The sequence below is a fragment of the Mytilus trossulus genome, chromosome 14 (genome assembly GCF_036588685.1).
Source record: "Mytilus trossulus isolate FHL-02 chromosome 14, PNRI_Mtr1.1.1.hap1, whole genome shotgun sequence".
In the NCBI taxonomy this organism is placed as follows: domain Eukaryota; kingdom Metazoa; phylum Mollusca; class Bivalvia; order Mytilida; family Mytilidae; genus Mytilus; species Mytilus trossulus.
The window spans coordinates 76,494,341-76,520,043 of NC_086386.1; the positions used below are offsets into that span (position 1 = coordinate 76,494,341).

The 25,703-nt window shown below is 31.2% G+C and overlaps 1 protein-coding gene across 2 annotated transcripts in view; it reads left to right on the forward strand.

The window, feature by feature from the left end:
• LOC134696638 (syntaxin-binding protein 4-like) overlaps positions 1 to 25,703 on the forward strand; it is a 48,324-nt gene that overhangs the window by 8,022 nt on the left and 14,599 nt on the right. For both annotated transcript variants that reach the window (XM_063558551.1, XM_063558552.1), the window contains exons 5-11: positions 117 to 186; positions 3,671 to 3,745; positions 4,847 to 4,962; positions 7,066 to 7,181; positions 22,629 to 22,749; positions 23,839 to 24,074; positions 24,904 to 25,000. In XM_063558551.1, the coding sequence (XP_063414621.1) occupies positions 117 to 186; positions 3,671 to 3,745; positions 4,847 to 4,962; positions 7,066 to 7,181; positions 22,629 to 22,749; positions 23,839 to 24,074; positions 24,904 to 25,000 (831 nt within the window). The remainder of the gene's footprint in view (positions 1 to 116; positions 187 to 3,670; positions 3,746 to 4,846; positions 4,963 to 7,065; positions 7,182 to 22,628; positions 22,750 to 23,838; positions 24,075 to 24,903; positions 25,001 to 25,703) is intronic.

Consider the following 25,703-nt stretch of genomic DNA (forward strand, 5'->3'; position numbering starts at 1 on the left):
AAAATAGCTGATATTTTCTGCACTATAGTTTTAAATGCTTTTGAGGTTATCTCTTAACATGTGTATCTTAATAATTTATGATTTAGTGGTGATCTAGATTTTTCTTTTTCTTTCAGGTCGTCTGCAGGCAGGTGACCATGTATTGAGAGTTAATGATGAAAGTTTGGAAGGTGTTACAAATGAGAGGTAGAGTGACAATATTTTTTCTAATCATAGCTTGCCAATGCTTTTATTTTTTAAATATATATATGCCTTATGAGAAAAAGTGTTGTCAGAAATACATCTATGAAACAAAGAGGCAAAAGAAATCAAAGGGACATTAAAACTCACAAGTCAAAAATAAACTGACAACATCATGGCTAGAAAATAAAATTACCATCAGACAAACAATAGTTAACAAAACACAACATAGAAAACTAAAAACTGAGCAACATCAACTTCATCCAAAATTTGGAGGTTATCTCAGGTGCTCCGAAAATGGTAGGCAGATCCTGCTCCATTTGTGGCACCTGCAGCTTGCTCATGTTAGTACAAATCAAATGACAACCCCTGCCATCAAAGTAAAATCTCCTTGTCAACAAACATGACATTTTCAGTTGAGGAGGTTAACTAAGTTTCAATATAACACTAGTATATATTGATAGGGGATTATTAAATAAACCAAAAAAATAATATAGGTCAATGTGCTTGTTTTCTAGATATTAGCCATTGAAATTTTGGCGGGAAAATGTTCTCCCTTGATTTTTTCATAGCTCTATTATTGACAAGTTTAAGTGTGCGCTAAAGCTATAAATTAATAACAAGGATTTTATAAGACTTTTACAGATTGCTTATAATTTATGTAAAATGTAAACCATTTTATGTCAAAGTATGACCATCAACACAATGCCTTGGCTCACACTAAACAACAAGCTATAAAGTGCCCCAAAATGACTGTTCATTTCCTTATTCTAGCACTAGTTGAATAATTAATAATGATATTTTTAAAGAACTACATGTATGCACACCTAATAAAAAACTTTGGAATTTTGAATGTAAAAGAGCAAACTTAAATTACCTTTGTATTTAAAACCATTGATACACAAAATAAATCAGAGAAGTTCCATTCTTACAAATTTCAGAATAGGAATTATCATAATTATCATGATTATTGTTTAAGGTAATAAAATGCTCTTTGACCATGTTGACATATTAGCATGATGAGTAATTTAATTTAAAAACTAGTTTTGAATTTTCTTTGTAGTTTGGTATTTTTATACGACCGCAAATTTTGAAAAAATTTTCGTCATATATTGCTATCACGTTGGCGTCGTCGTCGTCGTCATCGTCGTCCGAATACTTTTAGTTTTCGCACTCTAACTTTAGTAAAAGTGAATATAAATCTATAAAATTTTATCACAAGGTTTATGACCACAAAAGGAAGGTTGGTATTGATTTTGGGAGTTTTGGTCCCAACATTTTAGGAATTAGGGGCCAAAAAGGGCCCAAATAAGCATTTTCTTGGTTTTCGCACTATAACTTTAGCTTAAGTTAATAGAAATCTATGAAATTTTGACACAAGGTTTATGACCACAAAAGAAAGGTTGGGATTGATTTTGGGAATTTTGGTTTCAACATTTTAGGAATTAGGGGCCAAAAAAGGGCCCAAATAAGCATTTTTCTTGGTTTTCGCACAATAACTTTAGTTTAAGTAAATAGAAAATAATGAAATTTAAACACAATGTTTATGACCACAAAAGGAAGGTTGGTAATGATTTTGGGAGTTTAGGTCCCAACAGTTTAGGAATTAGGGGCCAAAAAGGGACCCAAATAAGCATTTTTCTTGGTTTTCGCACCATAACTTTAGTATAAGTAAATAGAAATCTATGAAATTTAAACACAAGGTTTATGATCATAAAAGGAAGGTTGGTAATGATTTTGGGAGTTTTGGTCCCAACAGTTTAGGAATAAGGGGCCCAAAGGGTCCAAAATTAAACTTTGTTTGATTTCATCAAAATTGAATAATTGGGGTTCTTTGATATGCCGAATCTAACGGTGTATGTAGATTTTTAACTTTTGGTCCCGTTTTCAAATTGGTCTACATTAAGGTCCAAAGGGTCCAAAATTAAACTTAGTTTGATTTTGACAAAAAATTAATCGGTTGGGTTCTTTGATATGCTGAATTTAAAAATGTACTTAGATTCTTGATTATCGGCCCAGTTTTCAAGTTGGTCCAAATTGGGGTCCAAATTAAACTTTGTTTGATTTCATCAAAAATTGAATAAATGGGGTTCTTTGATATGCCAAATCTAACTGTGTATGTAGATTCCTCATTTTTGGTCTTGTTTTCAATTTGGTTTACATTAAAGTCCAAAGGGTCCAAAATTAAACTTAGTTTGATTTTAACAAAAATTGAAATCTTAGGGTTCTTTGATATGCTGAATCCAAACATGTATTTAGATTTTTGATTCTGGGCCCAGTTTTCAAGTTGGTCCAAATCAGGATCTAAAATTATTATATTAAGTTTTGTGCAATAGCAAGTCTTTTCAATTGCACAGTATTGCGCAATGGCAAGAAATATCTTATTGCAAAATATTGTGAAATAGCAATTTTGTTTTTAATTAGAGTTATCTTTCTTTGTCCAGAATAGTCAGCAAGAAATATCTAATTGTAAGAATTTTTTTTATTTGGAGTTATCTTTCTTTGACCAGAATCAACTTAAATCTTTGTTATATATACAATATACAATGTATATTCACTTTTTACTACCAACTGATAAATTAAAATAATCTTTACCATTCAGTGATAACAAGCAGTTTTTTTTACATCATAATATTTTATGATGTATTTAAATGAGTAGTAATTGTTGCAAACTCCATTAGAAATTTTAATTGAGATTAGTTTTGGAATAAGGGAAAGGGGGATGTGATTAAAAAAATTTGGTTCAATTTTCTCATTTGAAATTTCATAAATAAAAAGAAAATTTCTTCAAACATTTTTTTTGAGAGGAATAATATTCAACAGCATAGTGAATTGCTCTAAGAGAAAACAAACATTTTAATTTCATTAGAACACATTCATTCTGTGTCAGAAACCTATGATGTGTCAACTATTTAATCACAATCCAAATTTAGAGCTGAATCCAGCTTGAATGTTGTGTCCATACTTGCCCCAACCGTTCAGAGTTCAACCTCTGCGGTCGTATAAAGCTACGCCCTGCGGAGCATCTGGTTGTTATTTTACTTAAGTATGATAGTTTAAGAAAGTAAATAAAAAATTTAATTGCTATATTTTATTTAAAATTGTTAACACATTGTAGACACGGTAGAGAAATAAAGTATTATTTTAATTTGGGCTATTCCATCATGTCCATTAAAATGTATGTCATGTATGAGCAGGTATGAAAGGAAGTTAATGATTGAATGAAGGTCATGGGTCCTTTTTCAGTATGTATCTATCTATAACCAATATGCAAAATTTATAAAAAAAAAATTCTGGGGTTGTAGGGATATTTTGAAAGTCCTTTCTTACCCTCCAACATACATTTTAATGGAATAGTCCTTAACATTTTTGATTTTTGGAAAGAAAACAAAATTTATACTGTAATATTTATTTACAGAACAGGTGCATGATGTTCAAGGTAAAAACTTTGTATATTTCTATTATAACTCACTATTAAATTTGTTTACAGGGCGGTAGCTATACTGCGTCAGGCTTCAGCTACTAATCATGTAGTCATGGTGATTTGTAGAGATCAAATAGCAAGGTATGATGGGAATTCTAAAAATAACTTGTCATGCTTATAGAGTATGAATTATCACTGTATTCCTGTGACTTATTTCACTAAAAAATCTTACAGGAAAAATAAAACTTTTTAAGTCCTGAACATTTCATTTTATTTTGTTCTGTTGTATGATTTTTTTTTTGTGAAAAGAGACCCTGATATTTATTTGATTTGTTTGTTTTGACTTTTACTATTGTTTAAAATATTGCTGAAATCTTTTTAAGTGTTTGCATTATGTTAATTCAATGTATATATATTTTCTATGCATTTAATTATTATATTTATAATATAAATTTTAGAGGTATATATATGCATCAATGGTTGGAAAAAACAGTAAAAGTGCTTTATTAGCTTGCTTCTACACTAACAGTCAAACATTATGATTAAAGTAACACAATATATATTCAGATCATTTGATATCGAGAAAAACTTATTAAGCATAAGTTAATAAAACTATTCCATGCATTAATTAATTAATTGCCATATTAGAAATTGAGATTGATTAGTGCTAAAATGTCTGTTTTCAGAATTTAACGCAAGTTATAGTTTATATAATACATATATATATATTTCTCTAATTCTTTGCAAATTTATACCTTTCTGCACCCATTGTATAAAAGTTTAATTCATGTGTGGTTCGGTTGACCTTGGATCATCATTGGTTTAAATATGATTATGATGTCGAATTTTCTTGCTTTCCTATGAATTCCTATTATGACAGTCTGAAAAAAGGCAACCATGCCCGATGACCTCACATAGAGAGAGCACATCTTTTTGCAGATCATTCAAAAAGACCGAACAAGTTTGCCTGAAAAATCATTAGAGAAACAGATTTGCTACAACAACAACAAAAAAACATAAAAAAATCTATAATTTACATATCTATTGATGCCTGAAACCATATAAATCGGATTTTTTTTTTTTTCAAGCATGTTAAATTGCACAAGTTCAAAAGTCATCGTGTGGTGCTTTTTTTTTAAGCAAACCAGAGAAAAACAAGAGTTTTAAATGTACTATGTACCTAAAGACAGTCCATGTATAAAGGAGGTTGTTTTCTAGGAATAAGTTGCATGTTTTTTACAGGAATGAATTCCAAGAGATCCTTGAGAAACAGAATGGGTACAGTTTTCCATGTACACCTATTCCTAATGATTCTCAAAACAGGTCTACATCAAGGGCAACAACTCCATCTGGATATGGTAAGCAGATAGTCATCTTATCCATGCTTTTAAGTCATTGCTGTTTATTCATTTATTTATTCTTTACCATGTTTATGATCTTAACAATCAAAAGAAAATTAAGGTGCATACAAAATAAATAGAAATTCAGGTAGATACCCAAGCAAAGGTATATTTAAGCTTTTTAGGGTTCATTTGTCTTTCGCCATCTTAGATTGTAAAAAACAGAGAATCTTAAGTCTAGATTTTCAATCAAATTAGCAAAATTTAATGCAGGAATGCAGATAACTAATGTGAATTTTCATTTTAAACAACAAATTTACAAGATTATAACTTATAAATTTTTATATTTTTAAAAGTATGAATTGTTTTTTGCTAGATTTATAATGTTTTTAAATTGGCATTTTAAGGGGAGATAACTCTGAAATAGTGCATTTTCTGAAGGAATCTACATGGAATATTGTTATTTTGTATAGTAGCTGAAAAAAAACACATGGTGACCCTATCTTTAATTTTTATATTCTGAAAACATTGCATAAAAACAATCTTCTCGTAATTTATTTTACAATTCAATCATTTAGTTTAGCTTCTAATCACAAACTTTTGTTTTTTCCTGTATTATCCATTCAAATTGTGTCATTTTGTCAGTGTCATTTTGTCACAACCTGTAGCTTAAAAAAATATGCGGTGACCTATCATTTTTATTAGCTCACCTGGCCCAAAGGGCCAAATGAGCTTTTCTCATCACTTGGCGTCCGTTGTCGTCTTGCGTCTGTCGTCGTTAACTTTTACAAAAATCTTCTCCTCTGCAACTACTTGGCCAAATTTTACCAAACTTGGCCACAATCATCATTGGTGTATCTAGTTCAAAAAATGTGTCCGTTGATCCGTCCAACCAACCAAGATGGCTGCCATGGCTAAAAATAGAACATAGGGGTAAAATACAGTTTTTGGCTTATACCTCAAAAACCAAAGCATTTAGAGCAAATTAGACAAGGTAAAATTTATAATCAGGTCAAGATCTATCTGCCCTGAATTTTTCAGATGAATTGGACAACTGGTTGTTGGGTTGCTGCCCTCCAATTGGTAATTTTTAAAGAAATTTTGCCGTTTTTGGTTATCTTGAATACTATTATAGATAGCGATAAACTGTAAACAGCAATACTGTTCAGCAAAGTAAGATCTACAAATAAGTCAACATGACCTAAATGGTCAATTGACCCCTTAAGGAGTTATTGCCTTTATAGTCAATTTTTAACAATTTTCATTAATTTGGTAAATTTATGTAAATTTTTACCAAATATAGTTCTCTGTTACTAATGGGCAAATAGATATAGGAAGATGTGGTGTGAGTGCCAATGAGACAACTCTCCATCCAAATAACAATTTAAAAATTAAACCATTATAGGTTAAAGTACGGCCTTCAACACGGAGCCTTGGCTCACACCGAACAACAAGCTATAAAGGGCCCCAAAATTACTAGTGTAAAACCATTCAAACGGGAAAACCAACGGTTCATTATAGATATAATTGTAAGAAGCAAAATCGTTCAGTAAAGTAAGAACTTCAAACGCATCACCATCACCAAAATACAATTTTGTCATGAATCCATTTGTGTCCTTTGTTTATTATGCACATAGACCAAGGTGAGCGACACCGGCTCTTTAGAGCCTCTAGTTTCGTAAATCTTAGTAATCTTTTACAAAAATCTTCTCCTCTGAAACTACTGGGCCAAGTTCATTATAGATAGAGATAATTGTAAGCAACAAGAATGTTCAGTAAAGTAAGATGTACAAACACATCACCATCACCAAAACACATTTTGTCATGAATCCATCTGCGTCATTTGTCTAATATTCACATAGACCAAGGTGAGCGACACAGGCTCTTTAGAGCCTCTAGTTATATTTATGAACATGTATCAATAAAAATTATGTTTTGGCAAAGTATGAAAAAATTCTATCATTTTTTATTTAGACTCCCATATCACCTAAAGAGGAAATAACTCTTCACAGAAATGAATGTATAACAAATTCAGTCAAAAACAAAAAAAATGACTATTATTTTTTTTTCTGGTAAACCATGTGGCATATTACACCAATATTAAATATTTTATCCTTTCAGGCACAGATACACATAGAAAATCCCCTAATGTGGACCAAGACAGTTCACTCAGTGATGGCAAAAATAGTCCCAGAGAAATCTCAGGTTCCAGTTCTAGTCCCAGATATTCTTCACAGGTAATAAATGAGCCAGGTTTTACTGTAAAATAGATTTATTTTATGACGCTATCTCCCATGTTATGTATTACTACAATGTCCTATACATGCTATAGAGATATATAAATATTTCACATGTTATGTATTTATACTATGATGTCCCATAGAGATACTAATATTGCACATGTTACCTGGAAACCAACTATTAACTAAATGAAGTTTTTTCACTAAAGTTGTCCTTAGGTTGATTTTGACTATTCTTTTAAGAATCCTTTTATGATGTTGCTGTTCAAATTAAAAAAAATATATGAAAATATAATGTAAATTCAGAAATTATTGCGTGCATTTATTATTTTGATTTTGTCATTTTAGATTTTTACAATTGTGAGAAAAATCCTGTTTAATTCATATAAAATATTTCCAAATGCAAGTTTTGATTATTGCGCAAAAAAATTAACAATTCTGTCGCATTTTTTGCAGAATTTTTGTTTTATGAAATTTTACCATGAAAATTAAATTGAAATGCACTGATATGTATGGCACGCCTGAACCACTTTTATTAATTAATCTTAGATTATCTCAGATAAATTAGGTTTATCTGAGATAATCCCGGTTTATCTCAGATAAACTTAGATTATCTCAGCTTAATTCAAATTCGAAAAAATCCTAGTTTATCTCAGATAATACAGAAAATTCATTATCTGGAGAAAATCCCGGTTTATTTGAAAATATTAAGAAAAGCTAGGTTTATCTGAACGATTTTCAGATAATCCTAATTTATCTCCAGATAATTGATTATCTGAATTTCAGATAATTCATTATCTCATTTTCCAGATAATTTAGTTTTAAATATACCAAGGAACAATGTAACGAGTGTTCTGATTGGACGACAATCGTTTGCCAGATTATATTTAAAAAAAATACCGTCAGATAATTCATTATCTCATTTTCCAGATAATTAAGGTTTATTATGGATTCTAAATATACCAAAGAACAATGTAACGAGTGTTATAATTGGACTACAATCGTTTGCAAGATTTTATATGAAAAATAGTTTTTATACCGTCCTTTTTTAGAAGAGGGGCGACGTTCTGCACACGGCACGCAATTAACAAACTTCTTATGGTGTGGACATCATCGTTATAGACACCTGGACAAGCGAAATTTGTTGAATAAATAAAAAAAAAAAAACAACAGTGAAATACAGAAGGGCTGATTAGATACAATATACATCATATACTTTAAACATACTTAATAAACACATTTTGTTAGCTGTTTTGACGCTTACTGATGGTTTATTACTGACGGCTAATTTCGACATCGCCGATAATAATTGAACTCTCTTATTCATTTAATCAGTCGATTTTAATCTTTTGATAATGACAACGGTTTTGTAAAATATTTAAATTTAACTATTTCGTCATGTGTCAGTCAACAAATAGAGATGAAAATCAAGTAATCCAATACACAAATAATGCACGATTCAATAATGGAAAAACAATTATTTCATCATGGTTATTGATAAGACATACTTTTCATTTTGCCTTCAAAATAATTAAATACATAAGTCAGAGTTTAAACCTTAAAGCCAGATTTAAATTGTAGGATATAAACAATACATGTACATTGTCGGAAATACTAAATGTTTGCTTACTCGCTAAGAAACAGGAGAAACCCTCTTCATTCTGTTTTTAAATCTGGATCCAAATAGGGAAATTTTTACATGTAAATGTAATTACGGGTGACATGCATGATTGTCAAACCTCTGTCTGTTTTATGGGTAATAAATATACAACCTCCCCCAATAAATGTTGACATAACAGGAAAAAAGTAATAAAAGTTTCTTTTAAGACTGCTCAAAACAAAACAAAAAATAACTCATGCACGAAAAAGATATTTTGAAAGATTAACATTCCTAAGGTTTCTGTTTTATATTTTTCTCTTACCTTTTATTCTAAATTAAATTATCACTTCTGACTGAAACTAGAAAAGAGTTCTAAGCGAGTAATGGATAAGAGCATTCGTAAACATAGAAAGAAAATTAGACACAAGATAAAAAACTTAAAATCGATTAACCCGAAAGAATACTGCAAGATTTTAAACGGTGGTAAAAGGGGAAACAATCCATGTGTACATATTAATATTTTGTTTGATTATTTTAAGAATTTAAATTTAGGAAATTCTGAAAATGAAGTCTTAGAGATTGTTTAAGAAAATCAGAACAATGTAAAAGATGTAAATGTTATATTTAATTCACCTATTACAGAAGAGGAAATTGAAAAATCTTTGAGAAAGTTAAAAAAAATTAATAAATCCTCTGGTTATGATTGTAAATGAATATTTAAAACACTCTTTTAGTGTTATGTCACAGGTGTTTGTGAAACTTTTTAATATTATATTTGACAGTGGAACTATCCCTTAAAATTGGCTTTCTGGAAATATAATACCTTTATTTAAAAATAAAAGTAACAAACATGATCCTAGCAATTTTAGACCTATAACAGTTATAAGCTGCTTTGGGAAATTATTTACTTCTATTTTGAATTCACGTTTGAATACATTTTCCGATGATTTTTGTTTACTATGTCAGAATCAAGCTGGTTTCAGAGAAGGTTATTCTACTACAGATAATTTTTTTGTTATCTACATGCTTATTAGTATTTTGAAAAATAAGAAAAAGAAACTGTTCTGTGCATTCGTACATTTTGCTAAAGCCTTTGATACTGTTTGGAGAAAGGGTCTTTGACATAATTACTTGTGAATGATATTAACGATAAAATGTATAATGTAATTTTTAATATGTACACTGGTATTAAATCTCGTATTATGTATAATGGTTAAATGTCAGAATACTTTTCATGCAATATCGGTGTAAGACAGGGTGAACATATGTCTCCTTTTTTATTTTCATAGTATTTGAACGACCTTCAACAGTTTATTGAAGAAAAAAATGTATGTGGTTTAAATTGTATTACTGATGAAATAGAGAATGAGTTTGATATCTACTTAAAACTGTTTGTGTTATTATACGCAGATGATACAGTGTTATTTTCGGATAATGCATTCAGTTGCAATTAGATATATTCTTTGAATATTGCAGTACCTAAAAATTAAAAGTTAACACAAGTAAAACTAAGATTATAATTTTTTCTGGTGGTAGATTACCCAAACATATTATCTTTATATATGACGGAAATGAATTGACATATCTTGGGTTGAATTTTTTCAAGAACAGGTAGCTTTATGAGTGCTAAGAAGATTTTAGTTAGGAAAGCAAATAAAGCAATGTATGAAGTATTGAAAAATGGGAGGTTGCACAACTTGTCAGTGAAATCACAATATGATCTTTTTGATAAAATTGTGAAGCCAATTCTCCTGTATCGGTGTGAAATTTGGGGTTTCAGTAATACTGATATTATAGAAAAAGTGCACCTAAAATATTGTAAACTATAATTATTAAACTTTAAGAAGTCGACACCCAATTTTATGATTTATGGTGAACTTGGTATGTATCCCATGTCTTTATATATACAACTGCGTATGGTTAATTTTTGGTCAAAAATGGTTAACGGGGATGATAACACGATTGATAAAATACTATACAAATACATGTTCTTGAAAAATTCGGACAATCAATTTAGGTCAGATAATATGGTTGAAATACATTAAAAATATATTAGATAAACGGGATACAGCAATATTTGGTTGTCACAAGGAAATTTCAATTCTAATTGGTTGGGTATTAGTTTAAAACAAAAGTTATTTGATCAGTTTCAACAGAAATGGAGAGCTGATATTGACTGTTCGCCAAAAGGTTCGGCCTACAAATTGTATAAACAAAATTTTGAATTTGAGGAATATCTGAATATTTTAAATGATAAAGATAGAATAACATATTGTAGATTTCGTACGGGTAACCATAAGTTACCCATCGAAACTGGTAGATGGAATAAGATTGAGCGAAACCTTAGATATTGTAACTTATGTCATTGTAACGAGATTGGTGATGAATTTCATTACACTTTGCAGTGTAGTTCTTTGGCAAATTTTCGAGCAAAATATTGGATACTTTTTCTTACACAGATGTAAAATACTAAAATTTGAAAAACTATTTCAGTTAAAAATAAAAAATAAGTTGAAAAAGCTGTGCAAATTTATCAGGGTTATAACTTTTCAAGTGAGTCTTCCTGGTTAATCACCACTCTTCTTTACTATACTGTTTATTATATATTATTTGTTATTTTCATCTCATCTTGTCATGTGTGTTTGTGTTATGATATATGACTTTTGATGAACTTCTTTGTACCATTGTATCTTTATGGTGTTTAAGAAATAAAGAATCTTGACTCGAAAACTAGCATATTTTAACACAAAAGACACAAAATCACAATCTAGTGATACAATGTATGAATTTTATTTCTTGAATTAGATCCTTCTCACAGGAAATATCCTTCTATAATAATTAATTCAGAGATCTTCAAAATTGACGAAGAACATATAGAAAAGAAAGAAAAGAAATCTAAAATGTGTTCGTCAATCCGTGTACAAAGAAAGAATGGAACTTTATCCAGTTCAACCAAAAATTCATCTGAATTTCACATACCTCTTGATGATATTGGTATTGTCTCTGTGTTGTAACAAACACAGATGTTTCAGCATATTTTGTACATAATTAAAATAACTCTACCAAGTTGTAAAATGCTGGTCCTAGGCATGAAAAATGGAGAGAATTCAATTATTTAGTCGATTTATAAGTAAAAATAAATGATTTCATAAAATTGGCAATACAAGATAAATTCACCAATATTGAAAGACAAGGCGAACGTATGACAGAAAGTCACAGGACAAAAAGTCACAGACAAAAAGTCACAGAACAAAAAATCACAATTCAGTTTTGAGATTACTTTTGTTTGAACAAGAACACATTTATTTTGAAAATATTCTTTTCACATTTTTCTTGAAGTTTTATGTTTCAAGCAACTTTGTAATAAAAATCTTCTCAATAAATATCAATAACGAACAAGTTATTGTTATGAAAATAAAATGTCAAAGTGACTTGGAACCTAAATGGCTTCATTTTGCCAATATAAATATCCTTTGCATGATTAAAATTTAATGCATCTTCAATTATCAAGGTGTATGAGCTTTTTTCTTAACTTAAAAAGGATTATATGTAATAAAAACTTAAAGAAGATCTTTCAAAATATATTTGAACAATTGTCAAAAAAAATATTTGTGACTTTTTGTCCTATCAAATTTGTGACTTTATGTCCTGTGACTTTCTGTCCGTTTACCGACAATACAAGATAATTCATTAAAACTTAGGCACTCGTTACAAAATTAAAAGTCAAGATTCTTATATGAAAAAAATCTCACTTTCACTTTGTTTCTTTTTAAGGTAAATAAATAACATGTTTTTTAAAATTTCATTCTTCAAGTGTTAATTATTTATTTTTTCCAGACAGTCAATTGACATGACAATAGTAAACTAAGGAAGTTGATAATCCTCTGAGACTCTGTTTAAATGTATTTAAAACGAATGTAGAAAGTCACAGGACAAAAAAATCGCAAACAAAAAGTTTTACTTGAAGTATTCTATACCATGTATACAAACAACTTTGTTATTTAAATGTATTGAACAAATATAATAATGATAAAATAATTGTTATGTACTAAGGAATATATCATTTGCATGATCAAAATTTAATGAATTTTAATTTATCAAGGCTTATGGAGAGTTGTCTCATTTGCACTCACACCACATCACATCTACCTATATCTATTATGAACAAATATTCAAAGCCTAGAAATGAAAATATGTAACGAAAAGAAAATATTTTAAGATCTTACTCTTATATATTCAAATAATTGTTAACAAATTAATTGTGACTTTTTGTCCTTTGATTTTTGTCCTATCAAATTTGTGACAATTTAGTTTATATCCTGTGACTTTTTGTCAATATACGATATTGAAATTGTCTGCATTACATATCTATAACTGGACACTTCATTAAATCATTTACTTGAAACGAATTATTTATTTCTGTCTTCTGAAACATCTTCTGCATCTTTAAATATACCTATTGGATTACAGGAATGAGTTAACCCAAGGGAGCAGTCATTTGAAACAGTATTTATTGTCGAGTATTAGTTTGTCTGGCGGATTGTCTAGTTTTGTCAGTGGGTCAGAGTTTCACTTCAGGGTAACGAAAATCCTATAGCAACACCGAGCGAAAACGTTACAATTTATTACCAATTTGTATATCTTTAATTACTCTGTATATCTATCACCAATCTGTGCATCTATCACCACTCTGTATATCTATCACCACTTTGTACATTTTTCACCACTCTGTATATCTTTCACCACTCTGTTTATCTTTCACCAATAATATATATCACTAATCTGTACAACTATCACCACTCTGTATATCAATCACCACTCTGTATATCTATTACCACTCTGTTCATCAATCACCACTCTGTATATCTAACGACCCTCTGAATATCTATCACCCTCTGAATATCTAACACCACTCTGTTTATCAATCACAATCTGTATATATATCACCAATATGTACATCTATAATCACTCTGTATATATATCACCAATGTGTACACATATTACCACTCTGTATATATATAGACCCTCTGTATATCTACTTCTGATCTAAATATAATCACAAGTTTGTCTATTATCAACCACCCTGTATATCTATCACCACTCTGTACACCTATCACCACTCTGTATATTTATCGACCCTCTGAATATCTTTCACCCCTCTGAATACCACCACTCTGTATATCTATCACCACTCTCTATATCTTACACCACTCTGTATATCTATTAACCCTCAGAATGTCTTACACCTCTCTGTATATCTATCATCACTCTGTATATAAATATCACCACTTTGTATATCTACTACCACTCTGTTCATCTTTCACAACTATGTATATCTATCGACTCTCTGATTATCTATCACCCCTCTGAATATCCAACACCACTCTGTATATCTATCACCACTCTGTATATCTATCACCAATCTGAATATCTATCACCACTCTGTACATCTATCACCACTCTGTATGTCTATCACCACTCTGTAGGTCTATCATCACTGTGTATATCTTTCACTCCCTCTGAATATCTATCACCCCTCTGAATATATATCACCACGCTGTATATATTTATATATCACCACTCTGTACATCTATCATCACTCTGTATATCTATCACCACTATGTACACATATCACCTCTCTGTATATCTATCGACCCTCTGAATATCTAGCACCCCTTTGAATATCTTACAATCTGTATATATATATATATCACTACTTTGTATATCTACTACTACCCTGTACATCTATCACCACTCTGTATATATATCGACCCTCTGAATATCTATCACCAAAGTGAATATCTATCACAACTCTGTATACTTATCACCACTCTGTATATCCATCAGTATTCTCTATAAATGTCACCACTCTGTATATATATCATCGCTCTGTATATCTATAACCACTCTGTACATCTATCACATCTCTGTATATCAATCACCATTCTGTATGTCTATAACCACTCTGTATGTCTATCACCACTCTGTATATATATCACCCCCTCTGTACATCTATCATCACTCTGTATATCTATCACCACTCTGTACACATATCACCACTCTGTATATCTATCGACACTCTGAGTATCTATCACCCCTCTGAATATCTAACACTTATCTGTATATCTATCACCACTCTGTATATCTATCATCACTCTGTATATCTATAACCACTCTGTACATCTATCACATCTCTGTATATCTATCACCACGCTGTATGTCTATCACCACTCTGTATATCGAACGCCACTCTGTATATCTATCACCCCCTCTGTACATCTATCATCAATCTGTATATCTATCACCACTCTGTACACATACCACCACTCTGTATATCTATCGACCCTCTGAATATCTATCAACCCTCTGAATATCTTACACCACTCTGTATATCTATTACCACTCTGTATATATATCACCACTCTGTATATTTACTACCACTCTATATATCTATCGACACTCTGAGTATCTATCACTCCTCTGAATATCTAACACTTATCTGTATATCTATCACCACTCTGTATATCTATCACCAATCTGAATATCTATCACCCCTCTGTACATTTATCACCACTCTATATATCTATCACCACTATGTATGTCTATCACCACTGTGTATATCTATCATCCCTCTGAATATCTATCAACCCTCTGAATAACTATCACCCCTCTGAATATCTATCACCACTATGTACACATATTACCAATCTGTATATCTATCGACCCTCTGAATATCTATCACCACAGTGAATATCTAACACTCTGAATATCTAACACCACTCTGTATGTATATATCACCAATCTGAATCTGAATATATATATTACCACTCTATAAATCTATCACCCCTCTGAATATCTTGCACCAGTCTGTATATCTATTACTACTCTGTATATATATCACCACTCTGTATATATCTACTACCACTCTGTACATCTATCACCACTCTGTACATCTATCTCCCCTCTGAGTATCTATCTCCCCTCTGAATATCTAACACTTATTTGTATATCTATCACCACTCTGTATATCTATCACCAATCTGAATATCTATAACCACTCTGTACATATATCACCACTCTGTATATATATCACCACTCTGTATGGCTATAACGACTGTGTATATCTATCACCCCTCTCAATATCTTACACCACTCTGTATATCTATTACCACTCTGTATATGTATCACCACTCTGTATGTCTATCACCACTGTGTATATCTATCATCCCTCTGAATATCTTTCAACCCTCTGAATAACTATCACCGCTCTGAATATATATCACCACTATGTACACATATTACCAATCTGTATATCTATCGACCCTCTGAATATCTATCACCACAGTGAATATCTAACACCACTCTGTATGTATATATCACCAATCTGAATCTGAATATATATATCTACCACTCTATAAATCTATCACCCCTCTGAATATCTTGCACCAGTCTGTATATATATTACTACTCTGTATATATATCACCACTCTGTATATATCTACTACCACTCTGTACATCTATCACCACTCTGTATATCTATCTCCCCTCTGAGTATCTATCTCCCCTCTGAATATCTAACACTTATTTGTATATCTATCACCACTCTGTATATCTATCACCAATCTGAATATATATAACCACTCTGTACATATATCACCACTCTGTATATATATCACCACTCTGTATGGCTATAACGACTGTGTATATCTATCACCCCTCTGAATATCTTACACCACTCTGTATATCTATTACCACTCTGTATATGTATCACCACTCTGTATGTCTATCACCACTGTGTATATCTATCATCCCTCTGAATATCTTTCAACCCTCTGAATAACTATCCCCCCTCTGAATATATATCACCACTATGTACACATATTACCAATCTGTATATCTATCGACCCTCTGAATATATATCACCACAGTGAATATCTAACACCACTCTGTACATTTATCACCACTCTGTATATCTATCATATCGACCCTCTGAATATCTATCACCAAAATGAATATCTAACACAACTCTGTATATATATCACCACTCTGTATATTTACTACCACTCTATATATCTATCGACACTCTGAGTATCTATCACTCCTCTGAATATCTAACACTTATCTGTATATCTATCACCACTCTGTATATCTATCACCAATCTGAATATCTATCACCCCTCTGTTCATTTATCACCACTCTGTATATCTATCATCACTATGTATGTCTATCACCACTGTGTATATCTTTCATCCCTCTGAATATCTATCAACCCTCTGTATATCTATCACCAATCTGAATATATATCACCACTCTGTACATTTATCACCACTCTGTATATCTATCACCACTATGTATGTCTATCACCACTGTGTATATCTATCATCCCTCTGAATATCTATCGACCCTCTGAATATCTATCACCAAAGTGAATATCTAACACAACTCTATAAATCTATCACCCCTCTGAATATCTTGCACCAGTCTGTATATCTATTACTACTCTGTACATATATCACCACTCTGTATATATCTACTACCACTCTGTACATCTATCACCGCTCTGTATATCTATCTCCCCTCTGAGTATATATCTCCCCTCTGAATATCTAACACTTATTTGTATATCTATCACCACTCTGTATATCTATCACCAATCTGAATATCTATCACCACTCTGTACATATATTACCACTCTGTATATATATCACCACTCTGTATGGCTATAACGACTGTGTATATCTATCACCCTTCTGAATATCTTACACCACTCTGTATATCTATTACCACTCTGTATATGTATCACCACTCTGTATGTCTATCACCACTGTGTATATCTATCATCCCTCTGAATATCTTTCAACCCTCTGAATAACTATCACCCCTCTGAATATATATCACCACTATGTACACATATTACCAATCTGTATATCTATCGACCCTCTGAATATCTATCACCACAGTGAATATCTAACACCACTCTGTACATTTATCACCACTATGTATATCTATCATCACTATGTATGTCTATCACCACTGTGTATATCTATCATCCCTCTGAATATCTATCAACCCTCTGTATATCTATCACCAATCTGAATATCTATCACCACTCTGTACATCTATCACCTCTCTGTACACCTATCACCACTCTGTATATATATCGACCCTCTGAATATCTATCACCACTCTGTGTATCTATCACCAATCTGAATATCTATCACCACTCTGTACATTTATCACCACTCTGTATATCTATCATCACTATGTATGTCTATCACCACTGTGTATATCTATCATCCCTCTGAATATCTATCAACCCTCTGTATATCTATCACCAATCTGAATATCTATCACCACTCTGTACATTTATCACCACTCTGTATATTTATCACCACTATGTATGTCTATCACCACTGTGTATATCTATCATCCCTCTGAATATATATTACCACTCTGTACAAATATCACCACTCTGTATATCTATCACCAATCTGAATATTTATCACCACTCTGTACATCTATCACCTCTCTGTACACCTATCACCACTATGTATATCTATCGACCCTTTATATATCTATCACCACTCTGTGTATCTATCACCAATCTGAATATCTATCACCACTCTGTACATCTGTCACCACTCTGTATATCTATCCCCACTCTGTATGTATATTACCACTGTGTAAATCTATCACCCCTCTGAATATCTATCACCTCTCTGAATATCTATCACCACTCTGTATATCTATCACCACTATGTATATCTATCACCACTCTGTATATATTTTACCACTCTCTACACCTATCACCATCAACGTATATCACTAGTCTACACTGATGCAGTTTTTCCCCTACTTAAACGAGGATGAAAATGTCAGTTGCACAGTTTAACATGCTATGCTAAATAGGGCGTATTGCATTTCCGCTAATTTTTCTAAGTCCCAATACTACGTTTCTGCAAATTTAAAGTATACGTTTCCGCAATTTGTATTTATTACTTTTCCGGAAATTTATCCGGTAATTTATAAATATTTGAATACAATTATATCAGATAAATATTTTATTTAATATTTTCATTTAGAAAGGGTTCAGATCTTAATATATCTTTAATATAATTTTAGGAGTACAGTGCAAAACAACAAATGTAGCCTGTGTAACTTAGACAAACAGAATCCCTTTGTACTTTAAAATTCAGATTTCAGCTATCCAATTTCTAAACCACATTGTAAACTCGCCTAACACTTTAATCCATAAAATATATAATAATATAGAAAAAAACAAGTAAATGGGTTAACAATGTAAAAGACTGGTTAAATAAATTAGGTTTTGGTCATCTCACTTTTGATACCTTTAATTTAAAATATCACATAAATAGTATCCAACAAAGAATCTATGACCAGGCTTATCAAATTATGAATTGTTCTATCAATAAATGTGAAAAATTAAATTTCTTTTGTCATACTAGTAGAATTAGAAAAAGGCCCCCATATATTGATATATGTAAATTCTAAACTGGCCGATCAGTTCTCAGTAAATTTAAACTAAGTGCCCATTATCTAGCAATTGAAAGAGGGCGTTATACTAACATTGAAAGAAGTAAACGCATTTGCTTATCCTGTGACAGACAAGAAATTGAGGATGAATACCATTTCTTCTCAATCTGTCCATGCTATACATCATAGAGGGATACCTATATACAAAATATTAATAAAAATCTTAATTTCAATTTATATAAATAACATTGAAGCATTTGACTGTACTCTTAAATAGCAGTCTACCAGTCATTATAAAAATCACCATAAAGTATATTAATGATTGGGTTTTTTTTAGAACATCTGTATAACTTGTGTTTCTTTTAATATGCAACCTAATTTTTGTTTGTATTCTTTTTTTTTTTAATTGATCAGGGACATTAATAATGTTTTAACTGTTGATATTTATTGCCTTTTTCTTCTTCACTGTGAATACCACTGTCACTCTAATATAATTATTATAATCAATTTAACTATTGTAAGTTTATTGTCTTAATTTTGTATGCCATAACCATTTAATGTAAATGTGTGTGTGCAATAAAATATTGTCTATTGTCTATAGTCTATATAAGATATAACTAGTTGACTCTGGTCTTACGGTTATAAAACTTTCGAGCAAGATTTGTGTACTCAGACTCGAAAATCAACCAATCAAATTGCTGGATTTCATGTTTCGAGCATGATTTTTGTGCTCCGAGCACTGAGCAAAGTGTTATGCCTTCAAAGTCTGGTAAGGATTTTCGTAAATGGCTATCACATTTTTTTGGTTTGGCTTAGTTGCCAATGACATGATTAAAGCATGCATTGTTGAATTGGTAGCCGATTCTCCATCTGACGGTAGATGCATAAAGTTTGCAGATTACATCTTGGAGTTTTATACAGATATCAATTCGAGATTTCCACAAACCATTTGGACATCACGTCCTGACCCCGACCAAAAGAGAACAACGAATGGTGCCGAGTCTTTTCATGCCCACCCGAAAGAGCAGAGTGACTCAAGCCATCCTATTATTTGTGTTTGTGTCGATGAGTTATGAGTCAGTTATCGAAAATGCATGTACAACATCTTGCATTAAGATGTGAACTCTAACTGTAAAAGTAGCCGTTCGGAAATATGAAAAGGAGAAGATGGACTTCTTCTTGAAGAAAATACAAAACTTGTAAACGGTGAATGTACTACTGTGGACTTTGTACGACGTTTTGGTTACAAATATTCTGCCAGAACTGACTTATGAATTCATATCAAGATATGGCGAATTAGTGCCGACTTTTGAACATACGTTTTCATCCATTTTAATGATGAATTTTACTTGCATGTGTTGATGACCTTTAACTTAATAAATTTTGATTTTTTTTATTAAGGATTTGCTTTCGATCAACAGGTATTCTATAATTATATGCGGAAAAGCAATAATTTATTTTTTGCGGAATAGTTACTTAAGATAAGATATTTATTTGCAGAAACGTAAACTTTTTTTTCCGGAAACGTCATCTTTTTTTTCCGGAAAAGTTATGTCAATTTGCGGAAACGTAAAACGCCGGCTAAATAATACTACAGAAAATTTAATCCGGGTATAATTTTCAATCTTATTTTTCAACCCAAATTCTAATTAAAAAAAAAATTGTTCTTGATTACCTTTGATTTCATCTATCCAACTTTTTTTCACCTGTACTACATATAATTTTTAAAAAGTTGGATAAATGAGAATGAACCGATCAAACACCCGAATAAACAGATAAACAGTCGCACGTGTCGTAAATAACAAACCAATAAACAATATAATAAAGTTGTAAGGTAATAAATATTTCAGGTATTGGGCATTTGCCATCATCATGATAAGATTATCTAATAGACAAAAACACTTAAAATTTTAAATTTCAATTTACTAAACACAAAATGTAAGTACTAAAATGTGTATTTAAGCAATAAAATGTATGATACCATATTTCACTGTTTTAATAGAGAAAATTACGGAAAGAAAATGGAGCGTGGTATCTTTTTTAATTAAGATTATAACTTTCTAAAAGGAAACTCTTTATGACTTCTAAATGGTGTATTTCAACTGTGCTAAACTTGTTTCAACATTAAAGTTATTTGTCCTAGTTAATTGTGCGGATGTCAGATTCATGTAACACATTTCACTCTCTTCATAAGGAAAAATAAAAAACGGATATTACATTCAAATTATCTTAAAAGAAACGTTCAAGACAACTTCCCTCTGATCTTCATAAATATCGAAATACTTGTAATACATGTACATCCTGAATAAATCAATTGTTAATTTTTAAAAATTTAGTAAAAAATAAACGTTCTAAAACTTTTCCCGTAAGAGCCTTATCTTTAATTATTCTGTCTGTATAGATGCTCCATGGTCTCTATATCTTATCCCTTATGACCATGAAATTTTCTTCCAATGTGTCGTGACTTTCTATTGGCTCCTTTTTTCAGATAATCCATTTTTTCAGAATTTTCAGATAATCAATTTTCTCAGAATTTTCAGATAATCCCGGTTTATCTCAGATAAACTAAGATTATCTCAGCTTAATTCAAATTCGAAAAAATTCTAGTTTATCTGAGAAAATAAAGAAAATTCATTATCTGGAGAAAATCCCGGTTTATCTGAAAATTCTAAGATAAACCGGCATTATCTGGAAAAAATCGAGATAATCCCGGTTTATTTGAGCTTAATGTAAAAAATTGAGATAATCCTAGTTTATCTGAGAAAATCCTGGTTTATCTGAGATAATTTAGGATTATCTATAAAAGTGGTTCAGGCGTGCCATAGATATGTTTATTTTGCTGTAGAACAGAATTAAATATTGTACCTGAATCTTGGCCTATGTAAACTGGGGGTTTTGATGTTGAAAAATTGAGGGTATCTGGTAGTATAAATTAGTTGGTTGTAACGCGGAACAGCCGTTTTTTTGTGTTTTTCTGCATTTGCCCTAAAGGTAGATATATTGTAATTGTACTGGTTAACGATAATAGATTTTCATATTAGAATAAACTTCTAAAATTGAGAATGAAAACAGGGAATGTGTTAAACAGACAATAACTAGCAGAAAACAGCCCACAGACACCAACTGGTCTTTAACTCAGCAATATATTTGCTTACATGTATGTGTATACTAGTTCAGCAAAAGTGGACTCCACAATGAACTCTGAAACATATATATAAATGAACCAAAAATTCTGATGTAAATTTTGCATTCCTCTTTTCAATACCTTATTTCTAAATTATAAGCTGTAGGTATTCGGATATATATCTAAAAAGTTCATTTTAAAACATTGGAACTTTTTGATATGTAGATAAATGGTAGTAGCAGCAGTGAGGAACATTCAAAGTGTAATGGGGTTCCAAAAAGGACACATAGTGATCCTCAGTATCGCATAATGATCCCAAGTATGGCCTCAACCCCACAGGTCAAAGGTTAGTATAAATACGATATGATGTGCAGTCAAGGAATAGAAGTTACTTCATAATATGTTTCAAATGAAAGAAATATTACAGTATTTGTTCCTTACAGAATAAAGAGTATATAACATTTGTTCCAAGAGGAACAGATATTATGACATTGTTTATAACAAAGTTTCAAATGGAACTATTGTTAGGCAAAACAAATATACTTTTGACAGTACATGCATTATAATTAGATAAAGGCAACAATAGTTTACCTCTGTTTGAAACTCATAAATCGATACAAAAAAACAAATCCAGGTTACAAACTAAAATTGAGGGAAACGCATTAAATATAAGAGGAGAACAACGTCACAACACCAAAACGCAACGCACAGAAACAAACTAAGCATTTGACAAAATTTTGATGAGAATAACAAATACAATATCAAAACTAAATACATGAATTTGGGATAGAAAAGTACCGTGACACGTCATATAGTATTGTGAATTCACACTCAAATATAAGAAGAAACAAACAACACACACAGAAACAAACTATAATATAACAATGGCCATATTCCTGACTTGGTACATACCACAGGAATTGTCAGTAAGACATACAGATTTTTAGGCCTTGTATTCATATTTGATAGACATAAGATTTTTATAAAATTACATGCATAAAGAAATGTATCTACACATAAAAATGACGGCTCTAGCACAAATTTTGCTGGAATTCTATACACAATGAGACTACATTTCATATTTGCATCAAAAACACCGGGTAATATGAAAAATAACATGAATTATAAAGGGCAAGAAATTCTCACAAATACTGTTATAAATATATTGTCATGCAATGGTATACATTCTAATTTCTTTTATTTTCAACATTAGCTGCAACAATCCTAATTTTTCGCCAGTGATTTAAGTCCATCAGTTGAAAACAAACAGTAACAAAGATATAGAACTTAAATCCCCAATGATATATTAACACATGAAAATTACCAGATACAGAAAATAATCGTAGAAATGTAGGTCAGAAAAGGATAACTTGAAATAGAATATATGAAAAATAATTTTGATAGTGAATTTTCTTTCTTTTTTACTTTGTCTCAGGTTCTGTAGGATCCAGACCAAGAGATAGTTTATGCTCTGTATCCTCCATGTTACCCCCAGAGGATATATCTCCTGTCCCTGGGGTCAGACCCTTGCATGGGTTATCAAACAGCGACGCATCATCAGTGTTCACTCACCAGAGTCATAGCCGATTACCAAAGTCTAAAGACATGTCCCAATCACGCAAACTGTCCCTAGATCCACATGTACGATTAAAGATAGACAAATTGGAAGTTGTGAGTATTATTTAGATGTTGTGCATATTGATGATGTTTCCTTAAAGAGATACACCCAACGTTTTATTGGATTATTCCAGTTGATTATTATATATTGATGTTTAGGGCTATGTCATGAAAAAATGTAAGAGGAATTTTATTCTATTTTTATACCCTCCTTAATTTTTACTTTCACAGTATTAAGTATAATGAACAATGATGTATATTGATAAAAATTCTTAAAAGGTTCTTGTCCTAATATTGAATTGAAATAAGAGTTTTGACCCCAATTTCACGGTCCAGTAAGCATAGAAATTGATACTGCAATTGGGCATCTGTGTACTATGGATACATTCTTGTTTGATGTAAAATTGAGAATGGAAATGGGGAATGTATCAAAGAGACAACAACCCAACCATAGAAAAAACAACAGCAGAAGGTCACCAACAGGTCTTCAATGTAACGAGAAATTCCCGCACCCGGAGGCGTCCTTTAGCTGGCCCCTAAACAAATATATATACTAGTTCAGTGATAATGAACGCCATACTAAATTCCAAATTGTACACAAGAAACTAAAATTGAAATAAAACAAGACTAACAAAGACCAGAGGCTCCTGACTTGGGACAGGCGCAAAAATGCAGCGGGGTTTAACATGTTTATGAGATCTCAACCCTCCCCCTATACCTCCAGCCAATGTAGAAAAGTAAACGCATAACAATACCTACATTTAAAATTCAATTCAAGAGTATTCTTACAAGTAGTATTTAAATTATTCACAAGTAGTATTTAAATTATTCACAAGAAATGTTCTTGATATGTCTTTCACGTATAAATAATATTTACTTCTAGGCATTGCAGTATCTTGGACTGGAACCTAATGCTGAACAACAGTCAATAATGAGAAAGAGGCTACATGTGGACTCATCTGGGACTGTCAACTACGGAGGTTTGTATTTGTCATTGTGTGCAAGGATTCGGTATAGTTCATGAGGTGTTCGTGGATTTGCAAATTTTCCATAGACATTGTATGTAGAGATTGCTTAACCCTTTCCTCCCTAATAACCCCTCAGACTTAATAAAATTTGTATCGAAAATGAAAAGAATATTCATAAGAATATCAGACTAAAATTTATTTTAATGGAATATTTGGTTTTCAAAATGAATTAAAACTTGAAAGCCTATTTTCAATATTTTGTTGAAAAATCCTATGTGATTGAAGCATGCAAAACAAAAATTTCAATGGAGGAAAGAGATAAACGACAAAATCAAATATCCACGAAAATTCATGCTTCCCTCAATCCACGGAAAATTGATACCAATGAAAATAAATGAATTCACAATATGTCATTGCCGTGCAGAAATCTATTATAGTTCATAGGGTACTCATTTTACGGATTCATTGATGATGCTTAGCTACAAAATTTAAAGTTTGACAAAAAAGATAATATAAAGGCTTGTATGCAGATGTTTTTAAAACTAGGAATTAAATTTGGATTGAAATATATATTTTTAATTTTCTAAAATTAGTACCCATGTCCATTAATTACTCTGGATTCATTTTTTTTCTCAAAGAAATATGAGCTAACCAAAAAAAAAGGGATAAAAATTTTATAGAAAGAAAAGAAAATTATAATTAATGGAAATATATA